General features: G+C 38.8%; 1 protein-coding gene across 2 annotated transcripts in view; it reads right to left on the bottom strand.

Moving 5' to 3' along the window:
* Positions 1 to 6,017: 6,017 nt before the first annotated feature.
* Positions 6,018 to 25,109, bottom strand: part of LOC131039014 (signal recognition particle 9 kDa protein) — a 47,478-nt gene continuing 28,386 nt past the window's right edge. For both annotated transcript variants that reach the window (XM_057971659.2, XM_057971650.2), the window contains exons 3-4: positions 6,511 to 6,604; positions 6,018 to 6,297 (exon numbers count right to left, since the gene is read on the bottom strand). In XM_057971659.2, coding sequence (XP_057827642.2) covers positions 6,221 to 6,297; positions 6,511 to 6,604 — 171 coding nt within the window. In that variant the 3' untranslated portion in view covers positions 6,018 to 6,220. The remainder of the gene's footprint in view (positions 6,298 to 6,510; positions 6,605 to 25,109) is intronic.

The raw sequence follows: 25,109 nt of genomic DNA, 5'->3' as shown, positions 1-25,109 counted from the left end.
CGGACGTTACTTACTTTATGCCACACTGCTTCATACCCTAAGGCGGACTTCATGATCTTCATGCCACATTGCTTGTTTGCTAGGCAGACTTCATGATGTTTAGGAACCTTTCTCATGCTACCTTCATACCCTTGGGCGGACTTTATCACTTCCTTGCACCATGGTGAGAGCAGAGTTGGATCATCTTAGGCACCTTTCACTTAGACAAGGGCGGACTTTCTCAACTTCATGACACATTGCTTCATACCCTAAGGTGGACTTCATGATGTTTAGGAACCTTTCTCATGCTACCTTCATACCCTTCGGGGGACTTTATCACTTCCTTGCACCATGGTGAGGGTGGAATTGGATCATCTTAGGCACCTTTCACTTAGACAAGGGCGGACTTTATCAACTTCATGACCCATTGTTTCACCTCCAAGGCGGACTTCATGAATTTTAGGAACCAGGGAGGGCGGACTTCAAGAAATCCACGCAACATGAGATCAAAACTTCAAATCTTCATAACTTGCACAATACTCCTCGGATTGCCTTGAAATTTGAAAACCAAACTTCAATCATCCCTTGAATTCCTCATGATCCCTAAAATTTAGGAATTTGGCTTTTTCAGTCAAAACTTGAATTTTGAAGGAATTTGTCGATCATTTTCAGTGTAACTTGAAGCCAAAAGTGCAAACCCTAGATCCCCTTTCCAAAAATAGAAAAAGAAAGCATCCCTAAAAAATAGGAAAAACTTTCTAAAAATAGCCAGTTTGAGGATCGTGCTTAAAGTGCCAAAAATGAAACTTCCTAAAAAAATAAGAAAAATCAAAAAAGCAACACTTTCCAATTATAGAAAGTTGTCCAAATCTAGCCAAATCAATTGCAATCTTTGTCCTTTAGACTTCCTAGGCACATTGACGGTGTCTAGACTCTGTTCTGACCATGGCTTGCACAAACTAACTTATAACTTCCAAAATTCGGACCTTTCAAAACTGACAAAATTGCCAATACTGATGCAAGGTGATCACAAGGCTCTAACAAAAACCATAAAAAGAAAAAACAGGGGGGGCCCCATGTGCAATGGGGCGATGTGTGAAAAAGGTCACAACAAGTCCAATTTAAACAATTTGGGTCCAAAATGAATCAATAAAACCTTATCTCACTTCCAAACATAAATGAATCCAAACTTTCACATAAAGGAAACAAATAAAACCCCAACCAACTCTATATTTTCTCATATATAAACTTTCATAACCCAAGAGGAGATGAAAACCAAGTGAATTAAAGCTCAGATAACAAGCATGTATAGAACCCTACCAAAGCTCATGTAAAATTCAAACAAATGAGAAATGCAAATGAAATCAAAAATACAATAACAATTACAACAATTTTCAATTGAAACGTTAGCATTCCAATCTATCAAAATTTCAAGTAAACAAAAAGGGGTTCCCTAGTTTTTTAAAAACTAGGGCATAGTGCGGAAGCACCGAGACGCTAAATGATAGGCCCAATGCTAGTGGAGTCGAACATAACCTTTCAATTTTTTTCTTGTCACCAAACAATTGGTCTCACTGCATACCATCTTCTAAAAAAATGAAGGGGTTACATTGAAAACCCCCCATTTTCAATCAATGCTCTCTTAACATCATTGTTGTTGACATTGTCGATAGAGATAAAGGTTCCCTTTAAAAGATAATCATCATTTGGAGGTTAACGTCTGAAATTAAGAAAAGTTTGTGTACTTAGATCCTTGACTATGAGGGTGAGCATAAAGATCTAAATGATGTATTTGGGATTTAGGAGGTGTTTTAGTATCAAAATGACTAAGATCTACTACTTGAAGTAAGGTAGTGTAATGAGTGAAAGAATTTTTCAAAAGATCCACAAATTCAATCTAGGAAAAGATCTTGGTTAAATATTCGTTAAGATTGTAAGCCTCCATAAACTAAGGGTCTTTGTGGTAAGAAAGGATGATATGAAGAATTACCCAATCATGGCTAGTGATATAATTGACTCCATCTATATGAAACTCTACTGGCCCCTAATCAACCTTTAGGTGTTGAAGCCTTGGAAGTTTTACTTCAATAAGATATAAGGTGCAGTTTTGGTATTCATGCCATGGTAATGTTCAAGAACAAGGTTTCTATAGGTCCCCAAGTTACTATTTTTGAGGGTTATGGATTATATGCTAGTACAACAATTGTTGATCACCTCCATAATAGCATAAAGATCACTTGCAACCAAACCCACCTTCCACACAAGTGAGAAGCAATGGAAATGTTATGAATCCAAAGAATTCATTAATGCAAAATGAAACATTGACATATATAATAAAGAAACCCTTGTTAAAAAAACAACGATTAGATCCTAAATCAAACACGAGGACATACTAAGATCGTGACAAGTGTATTAATCTTATGGTATGATAGAGTAAATGACCTAAGTTTAAATATACACATGTGAATAGAACCTACTATGAAACTAGTTAGGTAATATAGCATGTTCGCACTAACAACTATATTGCATAGACATGTCAAAAAGAATATAGTATTTCATATTTAAGGTTTCTCAAAACGCATTTTTTATACTCCTTGTTACACCCCAACCAAACATTTATTTGTGTTTACAAAAATCATCTAAACATTCGAAGTCTCTTCTACTGTTTTCTTGTCAATTGTCTCATGAAACATTATTGTAAAGCCTTTTCTCCTTTTTTGTTAGGAAACACTGACATGAATTAATTTTGTATTAGTCCAAATAAGATTAATAACTTAAAATGGTCTTGCGTAAGTAAAAATTAAAGAGTTAATGCACCTTTTAGCCAACTCCTTAGTGCGTATAAACATTTACACACACCTTCACATTGCAAGAACAAAAACATTAAGTTGAAAGACACACCCTTCCCACTTTCAACTCAAAATAGCAAAATTTGTGTGCACTTTGTGCCCTTTTTCTCAAAATGCAAAAGAAAGGGCAAACAAGTGCGTCCACATCAAGCCTCCACCATATTTTGGCCAAAATGCTTTACACGTGTACCCTACATGCCTTTTTCTCCCACGTGTCAACATAATAAAAAAGGGGACAAGCACCTAGCACGCCTTTAGCACCCAACCTTACTACATTCTCAAAAAGCAAAAGGGAGAAAAATATATACTTCTCACTTTTTCAATCCAAAGTTATTTCTCTCATTTTTAACCCTACTTGACCCATTTGAATCAACTATATTGTTTCTTTTGATATAAGTTGAATCTTGTCCTCAAAAGATTCAAGCAAAAAGGACCAAGGTTTGAAAGAGTGTTGAAGATTTTAGCAGAGCCAAGGTTTGATGTGTGTAGCGTTCATACAAGATTTTCAAAATGAATATTGTTCTTGGCACATGAAATTGAAGTTAGTGAAAATGATTATTGACAACTAGAATTCCCTATCACTCCGAGTGTATATTGGAGTTTGACATGGTGTTCATAAATACTCTTTGTTTAAAACTATAGCTACAAGGGTGATGGTTTCATGAGTAAAGTGTTATAGCAAGAGTCTTGGGTGAAAAGATAAAGAGTTTCAACATGCTCTAGGGACATTGTAAGGCATAGGATATAGTTTAACTTGGAGATTTATTCTAGAAAAGACAGACATATTTTTCAAACCTTATAATCCCACCATTATCACAAAGAAAGTTTCTATAGCCCCTTGTATTCTATAACATGTATTTGATTTCTCGAGGCTAAGGTTTTAAAATACAAAAAATAATTAACAGCCATGATTTTGGGGAAGAGAAGCTTTTTAGTACTAAATGGATCACCACTTTCTTCTTGCCAAAGTTACCCTCTAGTTACATTTCCCAATAATTTCCATTTCAAGCACATGATTTTGATGTCTTTTAGATCAGTAGAATAAAGTACCAATGTTAGGGATTTGCGCCTCCCTACATTCAAAATGCCTATACCAATATATGAGATACATAAATTCATCATAATGATATTCAAAGGCATCACCCACAAAATAAAGCCAATAAGGAGAATATCTAAGCCAAACGATTGCGCGAGTGTTGATCTTCTTCAAGCAGTCACTTTCCTTATTTCTCTCCAAAGTGTGGAATTGGTATTAAATTGTGCCAAATTATACAATCATGAAACAACAAAAATAATGGCCTATTATGGAAAAGTGTTAGCTAAATTAAATAGAGATTCTATTGAAGAGGCCCTCGGTATGCCCCATTTCTAGATAGTTGCTCTCCATGATGCATCCGTTTTTCATTTTAGGAAGGCCATGAAAAGAAAATGCATATAGAGAACTTCATAAGAAGCCAAGGACACCATTTCCAAATGGTGAGATTCATTTATCCAATTTCCCACCTTCCAATATATTCATTTCTTGGGTTTTGAATTGAAGACATAAGTACTTCCCTGATATCTGAGTGATGAATTGATTTTGCTGGAATACTGTAGACAGTTCTCAGTAGTGCACTATTTTCGTAATAAGAGTCAGGAAATGGGAACCAAGATTCTTACTATTGTTGGTAGTTATGTATGCAAATTTGCAGAGAATGCCACATACGTAGATGAGGAATTATTAGTTTTTAACTTTAAATTCTTTTAATTCGTGCCATTTTATGATCCTAAAGGAATAATGAAAGGCATTGGATAAAAGCTAGGGACATTTTCCTTCTCATAAGGAGTTTTCAGCTAATCATGCAGATGATAATGCAGACTATTTCCTAAGAATTTCAAAGATGATGAAGAGGATCTTCAATCCCCCTTACATGACAAAAATCAGATAGTTTCAAATCATTTTTAACTCCTATTTATTGGTTACAGGAAGTAAATATTTCGTTGTGATGGAGTTCAAGCGTTGTACTTGTAACACAGAGATCAGTAAACTTGAACAGGAAGAACATCTCGACAAGGGAATCAGGTAAAAATGGGAGATCTTAAAGAGAGAAGTTGAACAAAAATGAGAATTATTTTGTATTTCTTCTCATGAAAGCCTCTTTGGCCAATAGGTCACAGTAGGAACTATTGGAGAGAAAAATAAAAGAATTTAGGTTCATAAGTGACACAAAAGTGCATCAATCCAGGAGATTCAATTTTGCATTATGAAATATAAACAAGTTCCCTCCACCTTCGGTAATTGATTTTCCTGTGGAAGAAAATCTGGAGAATATTGAATCCTCTAGTATCAGTGCTATTATTTCAATTGAGGCTCTTAAGCAACCTTTGGTCAAATGTTTGATGTATGAAACAAGCTAGTATACTTTCGCTCCATGTTGACTTTGCTAAAAATCCCAAACTAGCTATAAAGTTTCAGATGAATTGTAGTCAATATGATAATAACCATCCTAAAACATCTACCACCACCCTTTTCTGCCTTCAAATCTTAAGGTTGATATGTTTAAGATACAGTTATCAATACAGATATTTACAGCATCTACCGAGTTGCTTCTTGCATTCAATTTCCTTTGAACTTGACAGCAGCATACCAGTATGCTATAACATTGACATAGAATCCTGGTAAGCATGACAGTGATTTGGTTTCAATGAATTTCCAACAAATCGCACTCTTGGGAGCATGCCAATGATTTATGGCCCAAGCCAAAATAAGAAAATTGAGCTTTTACTCCTTGCATGTTTGAGGTAATCCTCCTGTGATGATGTCAAATTCCTAGATCACTAGTGTTGTTTAGCCTAAAGCAACCTAGTAACCTGCTAGTGGAGAATTCTTTAGCAACTGAGCTTTAGCAACAAAATTGTATAATTAAGATTAACTTTTTTCACTCAGACGATTCAAAAATCAAAATAGCCTTCTGTGCAAGAGGTAATCTAGTTCCAGGTGCCTATGATGCTTTCCTGTCCAGGATTATAACTAGCTTTTTATCAATACATTTGTAATTTTGTAATATAGGATTTGTTAGATCTTCCATTTGATTTCCCTATATACATTCTACTTCATTTACCAATTTTACATATTAAAGACAATCATAAAAAATTCAGAGCAAGGGAATTCCAAATTCAAGTACAGAGTACTATTTAGAAGGAAAAAAATAAAGCCAATACAAAACTGGAACTGGATATTGCTATCATAAGGACAAAGCATAATTCTAGATTTTCCCCTTCTCAAACGTCCTCAAACATTAAATCGTATGTTGCATTGCCCCAGCTCTATTCTAAATGCAATTTTAATTAGCCTTAACACAAAGACAAAAATTGGACTTAGTAAAGCAAAGTACGTTTTACAAATGCAACAATCATTGTCTCCTTCCTCGGCCCTTTTTGGTCATTTGAGAAGCTGCCTGTTCTTTTGCTAACTCTTCTGTTGGATCAACTGAAGTATTCAATATAAAAATACATTAGATTCAGGATGCAAATCTAGCATTACCCTTGAAACAAACAATTATAAGATACTGTATTGATAAAACTTAAGACTTGAGACAAATATGACTCCAATGCAACCTTTGATTAAGATGTAAAACTAGTAATAAATAAGAAAAAAGATTAAACAAGATAAAAATATTTGTGTGTGACATTTGGACTATACCATCAGGGCCACGAGCCATCAATGTAAAGAAAACATTATTGAGCTTCTCCATTTTCTTTGCATCTTGAGCCTGATCTGTCTTGAATTTTAGACACTGTACAAGTTGCATTAGTTTTATATCAAATTAAACACAAATGCAAATAATATCAGAATACTTATTGAATGCAAATATAACTATCACCTGTTGGAACCTTCCAGCTTTAATGTTTAATTCAAACACACATTTCTTCCTATTATTCTCGGGTACTTTCACTACTATTCTGTAGGTATATAGTGTTACTTTTAATCTAAGTTGCCGGTTCGGGTTCGGGTTCGAGAACCTGGTTTGCCAGTTCGGCAAATTTTTGAAAAGGGGTTTGGGTTCGTTAGTACAAAAACAATGTAACAATTATATATATATATGCAGCCTAGAAGCATGAACTAAGATTAGAATGTCACATAGCATCAGATAAGTAACAAAACCACCATTAACTTGTTAGATCTTGTCTGTGACTTACAACTAAGGAAGTGTTGAATGTATACAAATCAATCAGACTACTGATGATCATGAAAGTGGTGTGGGAATAAGAAGCTAATTGCAATTTAGCTCATGTTTATTTTAGGAGAAGATTGGGACTCTAAATCTCTGTCAAGATCCGCTATTCTATTAAAAGTATTGCGTATATCTCAAATTGTAAGGTCTGATACAACTTCTGGGATTTCTGTATGCAGTGAGTCCAACTGCTTAAGTATGTAAATCATAAGTGAGCTCAGGAAACTGAATATTTCTGTTGCTATTCATAAGCCGAGGATTGTAAATCGGAATGAGCTAATGCATGGGTATTCTGCTGTTGTGATTGAGCACTGCTCTAGTACATTGTATAAGGTTAACAAGTAAGAGGTCACAACCCAAATTGTTTGCTGTTCTGTTTTATCTTGCTTCAGACATAAACAAAATATTTATCAATTGTCTATTGCTGTTCTTAATAATTTTTAGTCTTAAACCATCATGATAACTTGCAAAACAATCACACAAATTTGCAAGTCTGAAACACGTATCTCTACAAACAAGAAACCCTCATTGCTATAAATTTTATAAAATTTTGCAAAAGAAAACATAAATTTGGGCACCCAGGCATCCAGGTTTGCCTCAAGTTCACCCTGGACGAACCGGCTCACTCGGGCACAAACCCTGGCCGAACCCAAAGGCAAACTGGACCAGGACCCGAACCCAAACCCAAACCAGACCGGACCAGTACCAGGCCCTGAACCCAGAGAACCCTGCAACTTAGCTTTTAATCCATACAGAAAAGACAATTAAATTTCTATTGATCTCGCCTGTTAGATAGTTATCCATTATACAATTAATTACTTCCAAAGGTTTGTAATTATACAGTAGTTGTATACATTTTTATAAATGTTTCCTGAGCTGTTCGCTAGATTTGGGTGCGGCTTCTTCTCATCTTGGAAACAAATATCCACACGTCCATATCCCATGCTCCAGGTGACATGGCAGTATTTTAAATTATTGGAGTGGTTATATGATAGTTTATTCCCTTGCTCTACTTTCTCATTTACAATGTACAACATTTTTACATTACAGATTTAACTCGATTCTGAACAATGAACACTATGTGATCCAAGCTGATCCTAGAAGTTGTATGAAGGACAAATCACAAACTAATTAAGAGAGGCATATACTTACTAATCAGTGAGTTAAATTGAACATGCAAAGGGAATGAATAATTCTTGTACTTCAATTTTTTACATCAAAAATTCAGATCTTTAATTTCATAAACAAATATTTGAAATTTTTTTATGTATTGTCAAGGGTTCAGATTGGGGCTCATAACATACTAGCTAGTGAAATTCCTCTGCATGGAAGTGGATGGTGATTCAAACATTATAACTTATAAGCTGTGACTTATCAAAGTGTATCAGAAACTCTAGCATTGTTCATGAAGCTAAAAGGCTCATTGGTGTATATGTCACTATATGTCTTATGAGTGTTGGAACGGGGACTAATCATAAGCCTGCTAATATTGAATCCTATAAGCTCCAGGTGAAATTAACATGGGGTCACGTCATCACAATGTATTTACTTATGGAGCACATAATAGTTTAAAAGTTAAGGAATGTTATTAAAAGCCTAAAAAGGAACAGCATGTTTTAGAATACAAATGTCAGTATTGATCAGTCTCATAAAGTATTGTGCACCTTGAAGTTGCTCACAAAGAGGATCAAGGTGAGGTAGAGATTACCTATTTTCTATGGTGATCATTTTGGATGCACAATAATCCATGGATGGTGCAGAAAACCATCATTCTAGGTTGAGAGAATGATTGGAACACAACATGGTAAACAGCTTGGTGGAATCTTTCCTTGCCCAATGGGAATTTGAAATTGTTTGTGAAATTCATTTTTTCCAAAATAATCTATAATAACAAAGGTTGTGTTAAAGTGGCAGTCTTGTGATGAAATCAATCAATCTGATGCTTGAAGCCATTGTGTGAGAGCATTTTTTGGCTTTTCTCCTCTGAGACATATCGCCTACATAATTTGACCCCATTCCTATAGGGGATGTTTCAAGGATGTGGGGGCAGGTAGGAAACATCCCCAGCTCATACCCAATTTCAAAAGAAAAAGAAAATACGCTGGGGACTGAATTTTTTATACAAACACCAGTGGACAAGAAGGGATGGCCAACCATTCCCAAGACATCTAAATGTCCCCAACCATCCTAAGAATAGCTAATCATGGCCCAAACAATTTTAATAAAACTTATTAAAAAAACACAGAATTCGAAGAGGTAGGGGAGGACCCCAGACCCCTTTAAACAATAATTGCCATGGCCTCATTATCAGCTTTGAATGTATCAAAGAAGTAAAACTTTTGTTTTAAATAGTAGGCCAAGGCATGTATCGGTTGGTGGAGTTAGCTCATCAATCTACAACAAATGATGTACCAAACCATCTCATTTTTTGTTTTCACCATTGTGAATAAGAATGTCTACCTATCCAATTTCCTTTTGGGACCTTTTCACCCTAGTTAAGTATAGTTAGAACATTTGATGTTTACATCTTATGTCATAAGATTAAGATACATATCATCTTAGTTTGTCTTAGGCCTCACTCTTGCATATATATAAAACTTAAAAAGGTACCCTCATTGTAAATGACGTAGCATTTACTTATAATCAGGGTTGCATTGTATCATTCTTTTGCAATTTAGCAAACTCATTGCTTCTCTCTTTGTTGAAGGTAATTGGTGTTGCAAAGAATCTTGAGCTCCTATGAATCCTTGTGATTTCTCTTTCATGGTATCAAAGATTCAAATCTACCATTCCTCATTTCTCAAAGTTTTTTGCCAATAACTTTTTTATGGAACAAACCTCACCATCGAGTCCACAAGACCAAAATCTATGGCTCAATAATAAACTCAATAGGATTTGGACAGCCTTCAAATTCAGCATTTTGAGGGCATCAAATTAAAATATCAATCGTACAAATCCATACAATACAGATCTATATCAGGTGTACAGTTTCTATGCTTTACATGCACATCAAAATATTTTGTGAGCATATTCCCATGTCTACATCAACTAGCATCATCATGGTACGTTTTCTACAAGTTTGTGCAATTTCATTAGCTTGCAAACAATTTGCAAGGTATGACAAGATTTGATTGGACAAGGGTACTATGATTTTACAATCTTTGTGAGTGTTGTACTATGGCACAAGACACACAAAAATGACTAGTGCTTAGGTCTAGGTGTTAAAGCCCATGATCATATCACCCTAGCAAAGGGGTTCTTAACCCTAGCAAGCTAAGATCTACAAACCTACCACCTCTACCCAAATTGTCCACTCAAATGTTCACCAACCCTCCACTCCATCAATATTTCACACCACTATAATGCCTGATGAAGAACTTGAAAAGTCTGCAAATGAAATGGACCTAAGTGTTGTGACCTAATCACACATCACCCCATCCCAAATAGGGACCCCCCTAGCTTTTAGGCCCTTTTGGTCGTTTGGCCTTGGTTTTTGTGTGTGTTGGTAGCAATCTCTTCAAATCTCTCCGCGTTGTGGATGTTCGGGGGTCAGTTAGGGTTAATCTGCTTCTCTGTCAAGCAAATTCTATGAAGTCTAGGGCATGTTTTGTCCTTTTTCTAGGGTTTTGCCTTTTGTCCTAGATTTTAGGGGTTCTTGTTAGGGTTTCGAGAAAACTGAGCTTACGACTAGAATCAAGACCCTTCAAGGGACCTCCCAATAAAATTTGAGCCCAAACGGAGCAACTTTCTATTTTTAGAAAGTCCCCATTTTTTAGGGATTTTTCCGAGTCCCGAAATGTCGCCATTTTGCCAAAAATTAAACTTACTATTTTTAGTAATTTCTATTTTTAGTAAGTTTCTATTTATAGTAAGTCATTATTGCACCCTGTTTGGGGATCTAATGCTGACACCTGGAAAGTTTCTATTTTTGGAAAGTCAGTACTGGCAGGGTCAATCAGACAAGGCGACAAGGATCAGGCGTTCGCAGACATTTCTAATTCCGAAAAGTCAGATAGCAGACAAAGATAGCCAGAAATGGGTCAAGTGCTAGAAATCCATGCCTAAAATGGATAGCTCAGGAAAACACTTCAAAAGCACAGGAGGTCAAAATATTCTAAGTCTGGAAGCCATTCACAAGTGGAAAAATCCATCAGTCCATGGACAGGGCCAAAATGCGCCCAAGGCTGGACTAGGGCGCCAAAATGAGGAAGCCATTCACAGGAGGAAAAATCCATCAGTCCATGGACAGGGCCAAAATGCGCCCAAGGCTGGACTGGGGCGCCAAAATGAGGAAGCCATTCACAGGAGGAAAAATCCATCAGTCCATGGACAAGGCCAAAATGCGCCCAAGGCTGGACTGGGGCGCCAAAATGAGGAAGCTATTCACAAGAGGAAAAATCCATTAGTCCATGGACAGGGCCAAAATGTGCCCAAGGCTAGACTGGGGCGCCAAAATGAAGAAGGCATTCATAGGTGGAAAAATCCATCAGTCCATGGACAGAGTGAAAATGCGCCCAAGGCTGGGTTGGGGCACTGAATTGAAGAAGGCATTCACAGGTGGAAAAATCCATCAATCCATGGACAGAGTGAAAATGCGCCCAAGACTGGGCTAGGGCGCTAAATTGAAGATGCCATTCACAAGTGGAAAAATCCATGAATCCATGAACATGGTGAAAATTTCACCTAAGCTAAAAATTGAAATTTTGCCTAAGGCATGGAATCCCAGGGGTCGAGGAATAAAAAAGCAAAATTCCCCTCGGGCGAATTTTCGAATATGCTATTTTTAGACACCAAATCCCGACCAAATGTGGAAAATTTTATAGATTCGGAATCGGGATGAAATTCCCCATCCAATGAACCTGACTCCTAAATTTTAGGAAGATCCCTAAAAAATAGGGATGTGGAGAAGAGCCATGAAAGTTCCTTCGAAGGCAGGAGATGACAAGAATCGAGCAAATCCTGAGAAAAATCCTTCGATTTCCCTCCAAAATTGGAAAGAATGAAATCAACGAGTTGGCAGAAGGAATCTTCCAAGTATGACGCATGACTTGGAGCATTTAAGGAAAATTCTAAATTTGAACTCATACGCATGGGAAACTGCCTTTGCATGGCGTAGTAATTGAGGAAAGTATGACGCATCATGAATGCAATTACTAAATTAATGCCTCTTGAGAATTCTATATAAGATGGGAAAGGCATTTCATTTTTTACGTGCAAGATTCAGGAAAGGAGTGGAGAAGTGAAGAATACCCATACTTAGTCTCTATTTTCATCATTTTGAAGTGAAGAATATCCATACTTAGTCTCTATTTTCATCATTTCGAAGTGATCCCAAGATGGTGGAACCTAGCAAGGCAACTACTATCTCCAGGCAGGCATTGATCAAAGTAGAGATGAGGGGTTTTCTTCCTCATTCTCGGTTGAATTCAAGATGGGAAGAAATCAGCGATACTAACCTTGGCACGTTCAACTTGGCTGCATTCAAGATCCGAATGTTCGGAACAGCAGGGCAAAATCCATCCCTGACAGCTGTCAAAATTGTGAGAAGTGGAATAGTTGCAGCAGTTGGCTTTCCTCCTGCTATTCAATGCCCAGATCTGGTCTTGGAATGTACAGCACATTACAATCTGGAGCGGAAAACAATCTCAACGCCAGATGGCAAGTTACTGGCAACATTGACTCCAGAGTCAATTGGTGAAGCTTTCGGAATCCCTTCACATTATTCCATGACGTACAGGACCAGCAGCGAAGCTCAGGCAGTATATGAAGCAGGCCTCGCCAGGTGTGCTGATTTGATCAACAAGCAGTGGTTGTTGAAGCCTAGAGTGCACGCTTCCAAGATGCCCAAAACTCTCACAATCTTCGAGTTCAAGCAGGAGTATGTGGACCTGATAAAGATGTTGAGCAGAGTAATGGGATGCTCACATTCGGTGAACTTCAAGCCCTGGATGTTCTTCTACATAGGCGAGATCATGAATTCAAATACACTGATCGACTGGGCTAGATTGATCAGTCGCTACTTGAATGAACAATTGAAGAACCTGAAAGAGAAAAGGTCTCAGTCCTTTTTCATGAGCTCCTACCTGTTCTATATGCTTGCACGAAGGGGAGGATTCAATGGGCTGCCAGCAAGAGGAATCATGGGCTGTGGACCAGCTCAGTTAAAAGTGCATGAGTGTTATCCTCAGCTACATCTCTCCAATGTTAGCTCTTACAGGTTGGCAAATGACACCTTCACCATGTACCTGACACGACTTATGCAAAATAAGTTACACATGAGGTTGTCTCCACAAGCAAGTGCCTTGGTCCAGAGGTATGGCGCTGCGTTCCTGCAATTCACCTACATCAGGACGCAACGGTTCTCCTTCCAGTCTTACAAATTGCCCAGATATCCATCAGACAAGCTTATATTGCTCGAGCTCATGAGACAGTTAACTGCCTATGATCAGCTGCAGAAGAAGAAGAAGCAATCTATTGAATTTCCAATTGTCTTGGGGGATTTCATGGAGATATGCCCAGGTTTGGAGGCCGTTGAAAGTGCAGCAGGGGAATTGGCATTCTATCGCCTACCATTTTACACATCCAAGGCCCAATATGATCCTTACAGCCAGATTAGGAAGGTTGCCGGTGTCAAATTCATACACAGATTTCACTTAGAGGATTACTGGGCAAGTGCCAAGGATGACCTTGAGGTCGAGAAGAATGCATTCCAGACTCCCCCTCGACACCATCAGAATAAGTGAAATTCATCAGGTACTGGATTAGGTGAAAGGAGATTTAGATTTGACGCAACCCGAATTCGAGAAAGTGAAGGATCTACCTATCCAGTTGCCAGATTGATCAGAGCCTGAGGTAGATGATTTGAACATCTTAGCTAGACCAGTGCTAAAATTCACTAAGCACTAAGCACTGGATTGACAGGCAGATAAGAAAGCTGGTAGAAGACAATGTCCATCTGACATACCAGCTAATGGGAAATCTGGACTCCCACAGCGAGGCAACTGAAAGCTCTTCACAGGTTCAGGCAGGAAGAGAAGCCCGGATGGACAAAGGAAAAAATGTCCCAAAGAGGCCAAGGGCAACAAAGATGAAAGATATCCAGCAGGAAATCCCACACAAAGTTCAACAAGAAGCCCAGCAAAAGGAACCTCCACAAAAGAGAGCAAGGACAGGAAGGGAGCATTCACCAGTTAGCTCCTCGAGCGTACGGGAAGTGGAGATGTTTCCACATCCCACAAGCCCACTTCCAAGGAACATTCCAGCAACTAATATACTCAGCATCAATGCTTCACAGGGCCATCATCAGCCAAGAGGTCAGAGGCAAGAAAGTTCCCCGCACCAGGAAGAAGTTCACCAGGATAGCTTCGTGGAGACTATCCTTGGTGAAATGGAAGAGGAATCTCAAGAACAAATACATGCAGACAATCATAGCCATTCCATCCCTGCGCCAGATTGGTTGATAGGCAGATTGGGGAATGAAGCAGAAGGAGGAACCAATCCTGCTAGGAGTTAGAAGAATTATTGAAGAGGATGGATTGACCACCGGAAAGAAAGGCCCCTCGGAAGTTTTCCAAGGTGGTCAAGGAAGAATCTGGATCCCGGACTTTGCACATCGCTGAACCTGCGGTGGATAAGGATAGGGGTGAGATTAGACAAGAGGATTACGTCATCAGACAGGTTGATCTTGGCCATGCTTCCACCGGTCAAGTTGTGGGGGATTTTGAAGATTCCTCCTTAGCCATGAAGGAGAAGTTGCTGAAATCAAAGGCAAAATGTAAGCGGCTGAGGGAGGAAAATAGATTTCTATGCGAATACGTCAGGAGTTTCAAAAGACCCCTCAGGGAAGCAGGTCCTTCATCCACTCCTCCTCCCTTCCTTCCCAAGGAAGTAGTTGATGATGCAGAACTTATTAGAGCAATGGCACAAAATTCCCGGGAATGGGTAGAGGATGTCTATGCTGAAGCAAGAAAATTCGTTGAGGATCTAGCTCAGCTTCATTCGAGGTTCGTGGCCCTCCTAAGCAGATTAGAGACAGCAGAAAGACTATGGGAGGATGTAGATGTTTACCAAGACTTAACCATTTCCCGACTCAGGGCTCTGACGAAAACTCCAAGGCAAACTCTAGTGGACGGGAAAATGATCCAAGAGAACGAAGCCTATGACTTTCCTCGATGGTTCTACGCCATCTGTTCAGGAAAGAACACCCTTGACAAATTCAGCATTGATTGTCACCTTGAAGGAGTCTATCAGAGGGATACAGGAAGAAATCCTTAGTGCCATGGAAGCTTTATTTTCAAGGAAACTCAGTGACGGAGGAATAACGGTGAACTCCTTGAAATCCCAGTTGCACGATTTCTTCTTCGTCGGTTCGTTCCCTAAGGAACATTTTGCAAATGTTTCTTCATTCTCCGGTATGATGAAGAAAATGCAGGAAGTCATGGCAGAGCGGGAAAGCTTCTTTTCCAGAAGCGAAGAGGAAATTGCCTTAATGGAATTCAACATTGAGAATGTGCCAAGTGTCTCCATCGGAGAACTAGAAGTCGTCGTTGGTAGATTCATTGCATATGCCATTAATGAACGAGATAATGATCGTCCATTTTTGGACGAAAGTCTTTTGACTGAATAGTGATGGTGTACTTAGTGCTGAAGGAATATTGACTAGGCGTGGGACCAGTCAATGCATATCACCATCGGATAGGGAATCTCCTTGCATGTCGCCTTCTCATTATGGTTTTATGACAGATTCTTCGTGCATGCCGCCGTCACTTGGAGAATGATGGGCATTTATGATGGTGTCGGTTATATTCTGGGCATGGTCAACATCATGAGGCATTTAATGTGTTGAGTGGACGCTATTTTAGGCTCTTTTAATTAATTGTGCATGGGCATAATGGGTTATTAATTGCAGGATCCCACCTTGTTGCACCTTGAGTAGGGAATCTTTAGGGCAAACCCTAATTAGGGTTTTTGCATCTAATCATTGCTTGAGGCCTATATAAGGGGGTGACCCCCTCATTTGTAATCAGGAGAGACTATCGTCAGAGATTGTTGCTAAGAGTTTTTGAAGCAAACACTTAATACATTGTTCAATTGTTGGTGTGTTCTTGTGTTGTTTCGAAGCTCGCATGGTCTCATTCTCTTCGTAGATTAGATTTGCTTTCATGCTGTTAGACGAACTGGATTTGATAGGATCGCTTGTTGCAAAATTCGTGCTCATACTTTTGGTGTGCAGCTGATTGTTGCATACCGTGCAAAGTTAGCCTGAGCCTCCGTTATATGTGTATGTTTAACTTTGATTATCAGGAGAGATTGTTCGACTTGATGGTTTCTCTTGATGATTTGAAAATCTTTAACACTCCCTTTGAAGATTGCACTGCCTTTGTGTAGTTGTGCGTTGCTGGCAAAGCGAAGTGTGGTTGGATTTTGCACAAGATATCCCGTCTCCTTGTTCATAGGATTAGATTACTTTTAGTCTAGTTTTTCTCACCCCTGTTCCTATTTACTTTCCGCAGAATTCAAAATCCGAAAGATCCAAAACTAGAGCTTTTATTGCAAATCATCCGTATAAAAAATCCTTGAGCTTGCATAAGTTTCTTCAACATACGTAAGGCCCCCTTGGGTTATCAGCAAACCCATCAAACAACTGAGTCACATCCACGCACTGAAGGAACCTTGGGAATTAGTTGTTTGAACTTTAAGTAATCCTAGCATACGGACTAATCTTGATCAAGAGAGGATAAGGTGACCGTTGGTGACTTTATTCTGTGTTAGACACGGTCATAAAAGACACGTCAACACTAAGGAATGTTGAGATGAGCATTTCACTATAGCCAAGATTAGACTCTTATAGTTCACTACTTGAGAATCAGGCATCACACCAAGTTGAAACACAATTTGAAGGAAGTAATATGATGGCTAGAGATTCCGCAAACAATGTATCACACAAGGATATTGTGCTGAGTTTAGAGAAAGAAAAACTGGGAAATACAAAGTTGGCCTCTTCTGACAATGATAAGAGTACATTGTGGAAGCAGAATTCAAAATCTTTATCAGAAGGAAATTCAGATTTGCAAAATCTTGCAGATGTGAGTAATTGTGAGCAGCAAAGGCAAACTGGGATCAGACCTATAACAAATCAGATCTTGATTCACTATATCAAAAGATGGAGCTTTAATAATCAACTTTGTAGGAAGGGAAGCAAGTGTAAGGAAGGGGAGCAATTATAAATTCGCCATCTAGGTAGACCACCCTGAGTGGATGTCCAAAGTACCTGCCACTAGGGCCAAGAGGGTGAGTGTCCGCTCTTGGGCTTAGATAGGTGGATTACGAGGCACCCTATTACAATCCCCTCTACCTTCTCTACAAGGATTGACCATTGACTAAAAGGGATGGAGCATGAATAGGGAAAGCAAATACAAGCATTGCACTAGATAGACTTGTTGATGGGTGTTTTATGACCACACCAACATAGAATAAAAATGCCAAAGACACTTTATCCTCTCTTGAACAAAGACTCCTCGCGTGCTGAGATTGCAAAAAAAGTTCACTGAGGCAACTCCAAGGCTTCTACTGCATACATGCGACTTTATGATGGATATACCTTGTTTGGTATGATGTGTGCTGGTAATCCAAGGGGGATTTAAACTTTTGTTGTTCTTCGATCACAATGAAGATTTGAAATGATGCACTCTCTAGGAATGTATGATACAGAAGATATAGCAATGAAGGTTCTTCTTTTTGGATTTGGGATCATGGAATTCTAAAAAAAATGGAAAAAAGGATTGGGTTTAGAGTTCTATCCTACTCCTAAGAATTCAAGAGACGGTGAATGATCGGGTGAAATCAAACCACACTTGGGTTCTTCAAAAGAAACAACTAGACAAAGTGGGTGCAATCTTCAAAGGTTGTGCTTATGATTTTCATACCTTGAATAATTATCATCAGAATGAACAATATTTATCGAAGGATAGAAGTTAAACATCCACAAAAACAAGCTCAGACCAACCTTACACAATGAAAAGAAATCATCTATTCATTAAAGGTATGAGCAAAAGATTTCACCACTAATCAACACCATTGGATCTTTCATTCACTAAACAACTTCAAAAAAAAAACAAATTCTATTCTATTTTGAAGGATAGGAAACCATGCAACTTCAAGACAATACAAATATTCACCAAAGAATCAATGAATGAATTATTATTATCTTGGTAGTATTTCAGCAACAATTTCACAATCTCTCTCCTTATTACAAATGAGGGGGGTAAATCCCTTTATATAGGCCTTCAAAAGGCAATGAGAGAAAACGCTAAATAGGGTTTCAAAGTAAATGACCACCTTTTATGCAAAAAGAACTAGAGTAAAGAGCCAATAACTGAGTGTGAACTAAGCATCAAACAACTCATTATCTAGAAGTAAGTGTCCTTTATCTCTCTCTTTGTTGGCAAATTCAATGAACCTAGACATCACTATCTCGAGTTCATCTACAAAGACACTTGGAGTAGTCTCATGCTTGCACACCATGACTATGGTATCCTTTTCACATTGACTGAGAGTCTTCTCCCATGCTGGCTTGAGTTCTTGAATCTTGTTCATGAAACTGATGAATATGGAAATGTCATCCAGGTGACTCCCTGAGAAAGAACTCATGTCCTTGAAAACATATTCCTTGACCTTGCTCTTCAAATTATCTGTAATCATTTTCTTATCTCCCATTTCTTGCGCAAACAATTCCACCGTTGAGGGAAGGATTTCCATCTAAATTTCTTTGAATATCCTCCTTAGCCGAGCTGATTCTTCATTTGACTTCTCGAAGGCTTCCTTTCCTAATATCACTGCACAATACCATCTAGAGAAGTCATATGCTTCTTTTTCCCTAATCACCCCTCCTTTCATCAATGTGTCTCGAGGAATCTCCATAAATGCTCCTAGATGTGGGATAGTCTTGTCTTGGTAGATATGAGTGTCTTCCCAAGCATGATCAATATTTTGGATTACACTGAGGATGGCCAAAATCCTGCTATACATCTGCACTAAGTCCTCAATGAATATATCCTCCTCTTTGTGAATTTTCTTCAACCAGTCTTTACTTCCCTAAGCAATTATCTTCATTTCTTCAAGGCCTTCAACTGATTCCCTTGGAAGGGTAGTAGGTGGAACAAATGTCTCATCTCCCTGTCTAACTGGCTTCATTAGGTGCTACACATATCCACCTAAGGCTTTGTGGTCATTCTTCAACTTCTTGTATTTTCCTTCCAATTTCCTTATTTGATCTTTCAATACTTGAGTGGAGTCAACAAAATCTTCAATGGCTTGGGCTCTTGAAGTAGGTCCTAAATCAATCTTTGTCACATCATACTCCTCTGGAGCAATTTCATCTCTCGTCTTGTCTACTTTGGGAACTGCAACATGTAGAATTCTCGATCCTGATCCTCCTCTTGTCCATCGAGAGAACTTCTTGGCTGCCTTCTTTTCTTCTGAATTGTTTATTCGGCTAAGGAGTTCTTCCAATTCTATCGCTGGATCACCATCTTCTTCTGGATCTTTTCTCATTCGGTCTTTTAGCCACATTGGTACTTCAAACGGTTGATTATGCACTTCCATCCGTTTTTGCTGTCTTGGCAAAGTGTCATCCTCAAGGAAGTTTCCACTGGAAAAGGAAAAATTGGGATTCCCCAAACCTTCCACTTATGTTGTCGTATCATGCTAGTCAAAGAAATTCATGATGTCCAAGTCTTCATCCTAACAGGATTCCTGTTCAAGGTTTCCTTGGTAAGGAAGTTCCATGGAAGCATTCCCACTCTACTTGTCAAGTACACTAGACTCAATTTCCATTTGGCTTTCATTCCTAGGTCGAGATATCTTTTCTCTTGAAAATAGGTCCACCTCTTCTACGCTTGGAGAACTATTTGGTGATGATTGAGGTGTCACTATCTTATGCTTCTTCGAGTTTGGCCCTGTACTTGGTGTATTTTGCTTATTTGCCTTCCTTGAACTTGGACTTTCGGCAATCTCCTCACCTTTCCTTTGACTATTATTTTCATGTTGGCCCTATTCATGCTCAACCGAATCATCCTATGTTTCCTCAGTAATCCCATCCTAAGTGGATCGTGATTTAGGATCGCCCATCAAATCATATGTCAATTGAGTACCTGTTGATGTGTGTTTTATGCACATGCAAGCATCAAAATAAAATACCAAAGTACTTTACCCTCTCTTGAACAAAATCACCTCAAATGCTAAGGGTAAGATCAACTAAAATGATTCCAAGGTTTCTACAGTCAAAACTTGACAAGTGGGTAACTCAATGGTCAATGTGAATTGTTGTTTTCGCTTGAGGACTTACACAAGTGTTCATATTAACTTCGTTTATAATGAAGTTCTTGAAACTATTCTAACAAGAATTTTAAAAAAAGGGGGCAAAAGGAATAGGGTTAACGAATTCTATTCTAAAGCCTAGAATGTAAGAAGTGATGAACAAATTCGGTGGAATCAAACTAGGCAAGGTCTCACCATCAAGTCGAACAGCTTGACACAAGCTCAGTGCAATCATCTAAGGTGTATTTCAAAGACGTTCAAGTTATTACCATCAAACATTGATACCATTCAAGTTAATGCATAACAATGGACGTATAATAATTGAAGTTAAGCTCATATAAACTCCAGTTGACCACGCAAGGCACACTTACAATCAGCAAGAGGCTAGTGGTATGGATTCATGGATTCCACACAAATACATTCAACAAATTCTTTCATTCAATCTAACAATACTTGAAAACAAATTCTAATCTAACTTGGAGGAATTGAGAACCTTGAATGCAAGACAACACTTAAACAAAAATCACCATCAAGTCGAACAATGATTTGTATTCAAATCTGCAACATATACCAACAATTCTCAAAAATCTCTCTTACAAATGAGAGGCAATGGGGTTTATATAGAGTCTCAAACAAAATGGATGGCCAAGATTCAATCAAAATCAGGGGCTAAGATCATGCCAACAAATCCCTAGAGTTGCCTTAATTAGGGTTCACATAAAAAATGGAGCCACCAACATATGGCCCAATAGAAAGACACCTAATCATCAAATATGGAATCTTCTAGAAGATTTTGTCCTGCATCTCTTTCTCTCACAGCATACTCCAAGAATCTAGCTAATACAGAATCTAATTCCTCCATGGAAATGCTAGGTAAGGCATCCTGTTGCAAATCAATCACATCCAACGTATCCAAGCAAGCATCCAAGGTGTTCAACCAATCTGGCATGAGCTTCTGCAAATTGTGGACATAAATCAACAAAGAAACTAAGTCATCCATCTGACTCTTCTTCAAAGAGTCCAACTGATTGAAGTACATGAACTTCACCTTGTCTCTCAATTCTACTAAGTGTAAACCATTGGCTTCGTTGACATCCACCCCCAATAATTCCTCAATTGAGGCAAGGATCTTCGATTGGATCTCATGAATTGATCCTTCCATCTTTGCACAATTCTTTTGTGTGTGCTCATAAGTAGATTTCTTCATGGCTAATGAACAATACTAGCCATGGAAATTGGATATGTCTCCATCATGCACAATATTCTCCTTGATCAATGTGGACACAAGAATTCTCTTCAATACTTTGAGGCGTGGAATAGTCTTCTCCTAAATAGGTCAGAATTCCTCCCAAACTCCCTCTAGACAAAGTAAGGAAATCATCCACCTGTTTCTTTGCATCTTCAATCCATTTCTCCAATTCCGAGAGTGTATCTCTCGCTGCCTCATAATTTGCACGTAGTCCACAATCAACTGCAATAGGGGAAATAAGGGTGGGACTCTCACGCCTTATCCCTGCAATGTACTCTCTAAGTCTGATATTTTCTTCCTTGTATTTCTCTTTCTTCTCTATCTCCCTATCCAACCTCGCATTGATTGCCTTGAGAGTATCGCCGAATTCCTAGAACTCCTGCTCTTTTGTAGTACGACCAAGGGCAACTAAATTAATCTGGAAATCCATAGGAGTAGCAGCATCTTTCATCACATCTCCAATAGGATCAGCCACCTGTGCAATCTGCATTCCAATCTCATCTCTAGTTATACGTGACAAAATTTCAGCCTTCTTTGGTTCTTTTTCCTTGTTGCTTCGAGCTAAGTAGTCATCAGTGTCGTCAATTGGTTGCGCCTCTACCATCTTCTTACTTTTCTCCATACTCCTCATCAGCTAATCAAGAATAGCAATCATCTCCATACCATCATTGAGACACATCTCTCGATCAAGTTCCCTCAATGCCGAGATAGCATCATCATCAGGATTATCCTTCATCAAATCATATACGTTATTCCCCAAACTAACCTCCAAAAGGACAGTAGGAGATCTCGGTTGATCATCATCTTCATTAGGTGGAGCAGATGTAGCTGTGGCATACAAGTCCTGAACACCCTCTGGTAATATCACTATGTTGGAACATTGTTCAAACTCCTTGTTATGTTCCGACACTTCAATCTCCTTGATTGATGAGACACTGAGGGGGAGGTAAAGGAATGATAAACTTTTGCTTCTTCTTTTTAACCTCCTCGATCTTCTTCCCTCTAGCCTCAACTTCTCCTGGCATGTTCTTCCTTCACTTGGGAGCTTGACTCTCCTCATCTGCATGAATCCTTATGTCGTTGATAGTCCTTTGATCATCTTCGGAAGAGGATTCCTCCTGTTTCAACTTTTCATATGTGAAGATAACACCCATATCAACTAACTTGTTCATCTGATTGTCTACCCATCCTCGAGAGAAACACAATTCTTCTCTCATCAATACACTCAAATCCGTCACTTCTTGTTCTGACCAATTAGGCAATAGAATCGCCTTCTTCATTTCATTCTCATATTGTGGATGCGTATGATCCTTGTCATCTAATATCTGATCAAGAAAGAGGAAAAGTTCACACTTTCATAAAATCCATGAACATTCTGGACCACGTTCTTCTTTTCACTACTTGCTCATCCATTAGGTTGGCCCAATAATCTTCTACGTCCACCTTGTGTACGAACTTATCTCCCCTGATCCTTCCAAATTTCTTATGTGGATCAAACCTTTCTCTCTTCTTGTATGTCGCAAGGCGATAGAATACAAGTTCCTCAATCATTGCATTAGCTGCAGCGGCAGAATGGCAAACCTCCAATGTCTTCCCTACCGAAATAGGAAATGTCATCCCAGTTTTGTGCTTGTCCTTCTGGATAGAATCATATTCTAGAAGTTGTCTCACCACCTCAAGTAGTATCATTCTATCTGTAGGATACCTAGGAAGCCTGTAAGGTTCAGATTGAAATCCATGAATCCTTAGGTATGTGAAAGTGGGAAACTGTATGTACCATGATCCATACTGCTCAATCAACTCGATTGCCTACTTGGACAACCTCTTGTAAATTCCACCCTGCAACATCCTTGTAATGTACATAGTGAATGCATCATTCACTCTCTTATAATCTTCAATTCTATACATGTTCAACTATGGATAGTATTCATAACTCCTGTAATGCCCTTGTCCATTCCCAACTTCACCTCTACATATTAATCCTTTATAAGTGACAAATCGTGCAAGTATATACACGAGTAGGAAATCATGGCAAATGATTTGGATCTCTCCACATTCCTCAGTTGAAAAGCCGGATTGTCACATGATTTTGACCAATTGATCAATGTTCCCCTAAGACAATCCTGGATAAAATAAAACATCCATCCATGATATAATGCACCTTGTGACATTCCCATCACTCGATTTAATAGGAATACCAAATCGCTATATTCCTCTTTCAAATCTATGCACATGAGTGTCTTGGGAGCCTTGGAATGATGAGCCCTAGGTTCGATCATCCATTCCTTGTTTACTACAATTTTGCATGCATCCATCTTCAATTTATACTTCACCTCATACTCATCTTTTGTCTTATCTTTCATGTCTACACCACCTGGAATTCCGAACACCTCAGCAAGGAAGGTGTTGAAATTGTGTTGTCATTGATGTCAACCGGTATAACATGTCACCGGTAAGTATGGAGTGTTGACCAATGAGCTGAGTATTACCACTTACCGGTAGGAGTGAATAGACTGTGGCACTTAGCCTGCTGAACACTTGATGAAAACTAGTTGACCTTCCTTACTATCTTGCTGCAGCACAATCTCTGTCAATCTTCTCCTTAATCTACGACAGCATCTTTAACTGGTGGGAGTCCTGTTGATTGTCATTAGCAAGGAAGGCAATGGTGACCCCTTGATCATTCGAGAGCGAGGATCATAACATCTTGCACACTCCAGGACTAGCTCGCTGCACTATATGGACTGGTGGGAGTCCTGTTGATTGTCATCAGCAAGGAAGGCAATGGTGACCCCTTGATCATTCGAGAGCGAGGATCATAACATCTTGCACACTCCAGGACTAGCTCGCTGCACTATATGGACTGGTGGGAGTCCTGTTGATTGTCATCAGCAAGGAAGGCAATGGTGACCCCTTGATCATTCGAGAGCGGGGATCATAAAATCTTGCACACTCCAGGACTAGCTCGCTGCACTATATGGACTGCAAAAATCCAGCGGCCTGGAAGATACCACTCCTCATGATGTTTGCATAAGTAGAAGAAGGAATTTGGTTTCCAATTCCGAACATCCGCTGCCACATCTGGTCCACATTCAAGAAATGCATGTTCGTGCCGGTAATCTCCTTCCATCTGGATGACATCTTGGATTCTGGATAGTATCCACTCTCAACTATCTTTTGTTGTTCCTTTCGAATTCTAATTCGGGACTTCCACATCGCACCTATACAAAGCTAGAAGTTAGTAACTTCAAAAAATCTTGCTGATAACTATTTTCAGAATTAGACAAGTTCTGATTTCTGATGATTTAGACAATTTTTAGAGAGATGGAAATCAGAGATTATATCCAAATTCCTAACGAATTCTGAAAATAGAACATAAATGTGATAAGAATAGGGTCAAAACCCTCACGAAACTCTTAAAAATTATCATTTTCAGACTTAACTAAAATCTGATATGAAAACTAAGTCTGAAGACACCTCCTTATACTCAAAAAATCCATC

This window comes from Cryptomeria japonica, chromosome 6 (assembly GCF_030272615.1).
Source record: "Cryptomeria japonica chromosome 6, Sugi_1.0, whole genome shotgun sequence".
In the NCBI taxonomy this organism is placed as follows: Eukaryota; Viridiplantae; Streptophyta; class Pinopsida; order Cupressales; family Cupressaceae; genus Cryptomeria; species Cryptomeria japonica.
This window is presented reverse-complemented; position numbering and strand designations above follow the sequence as displayed.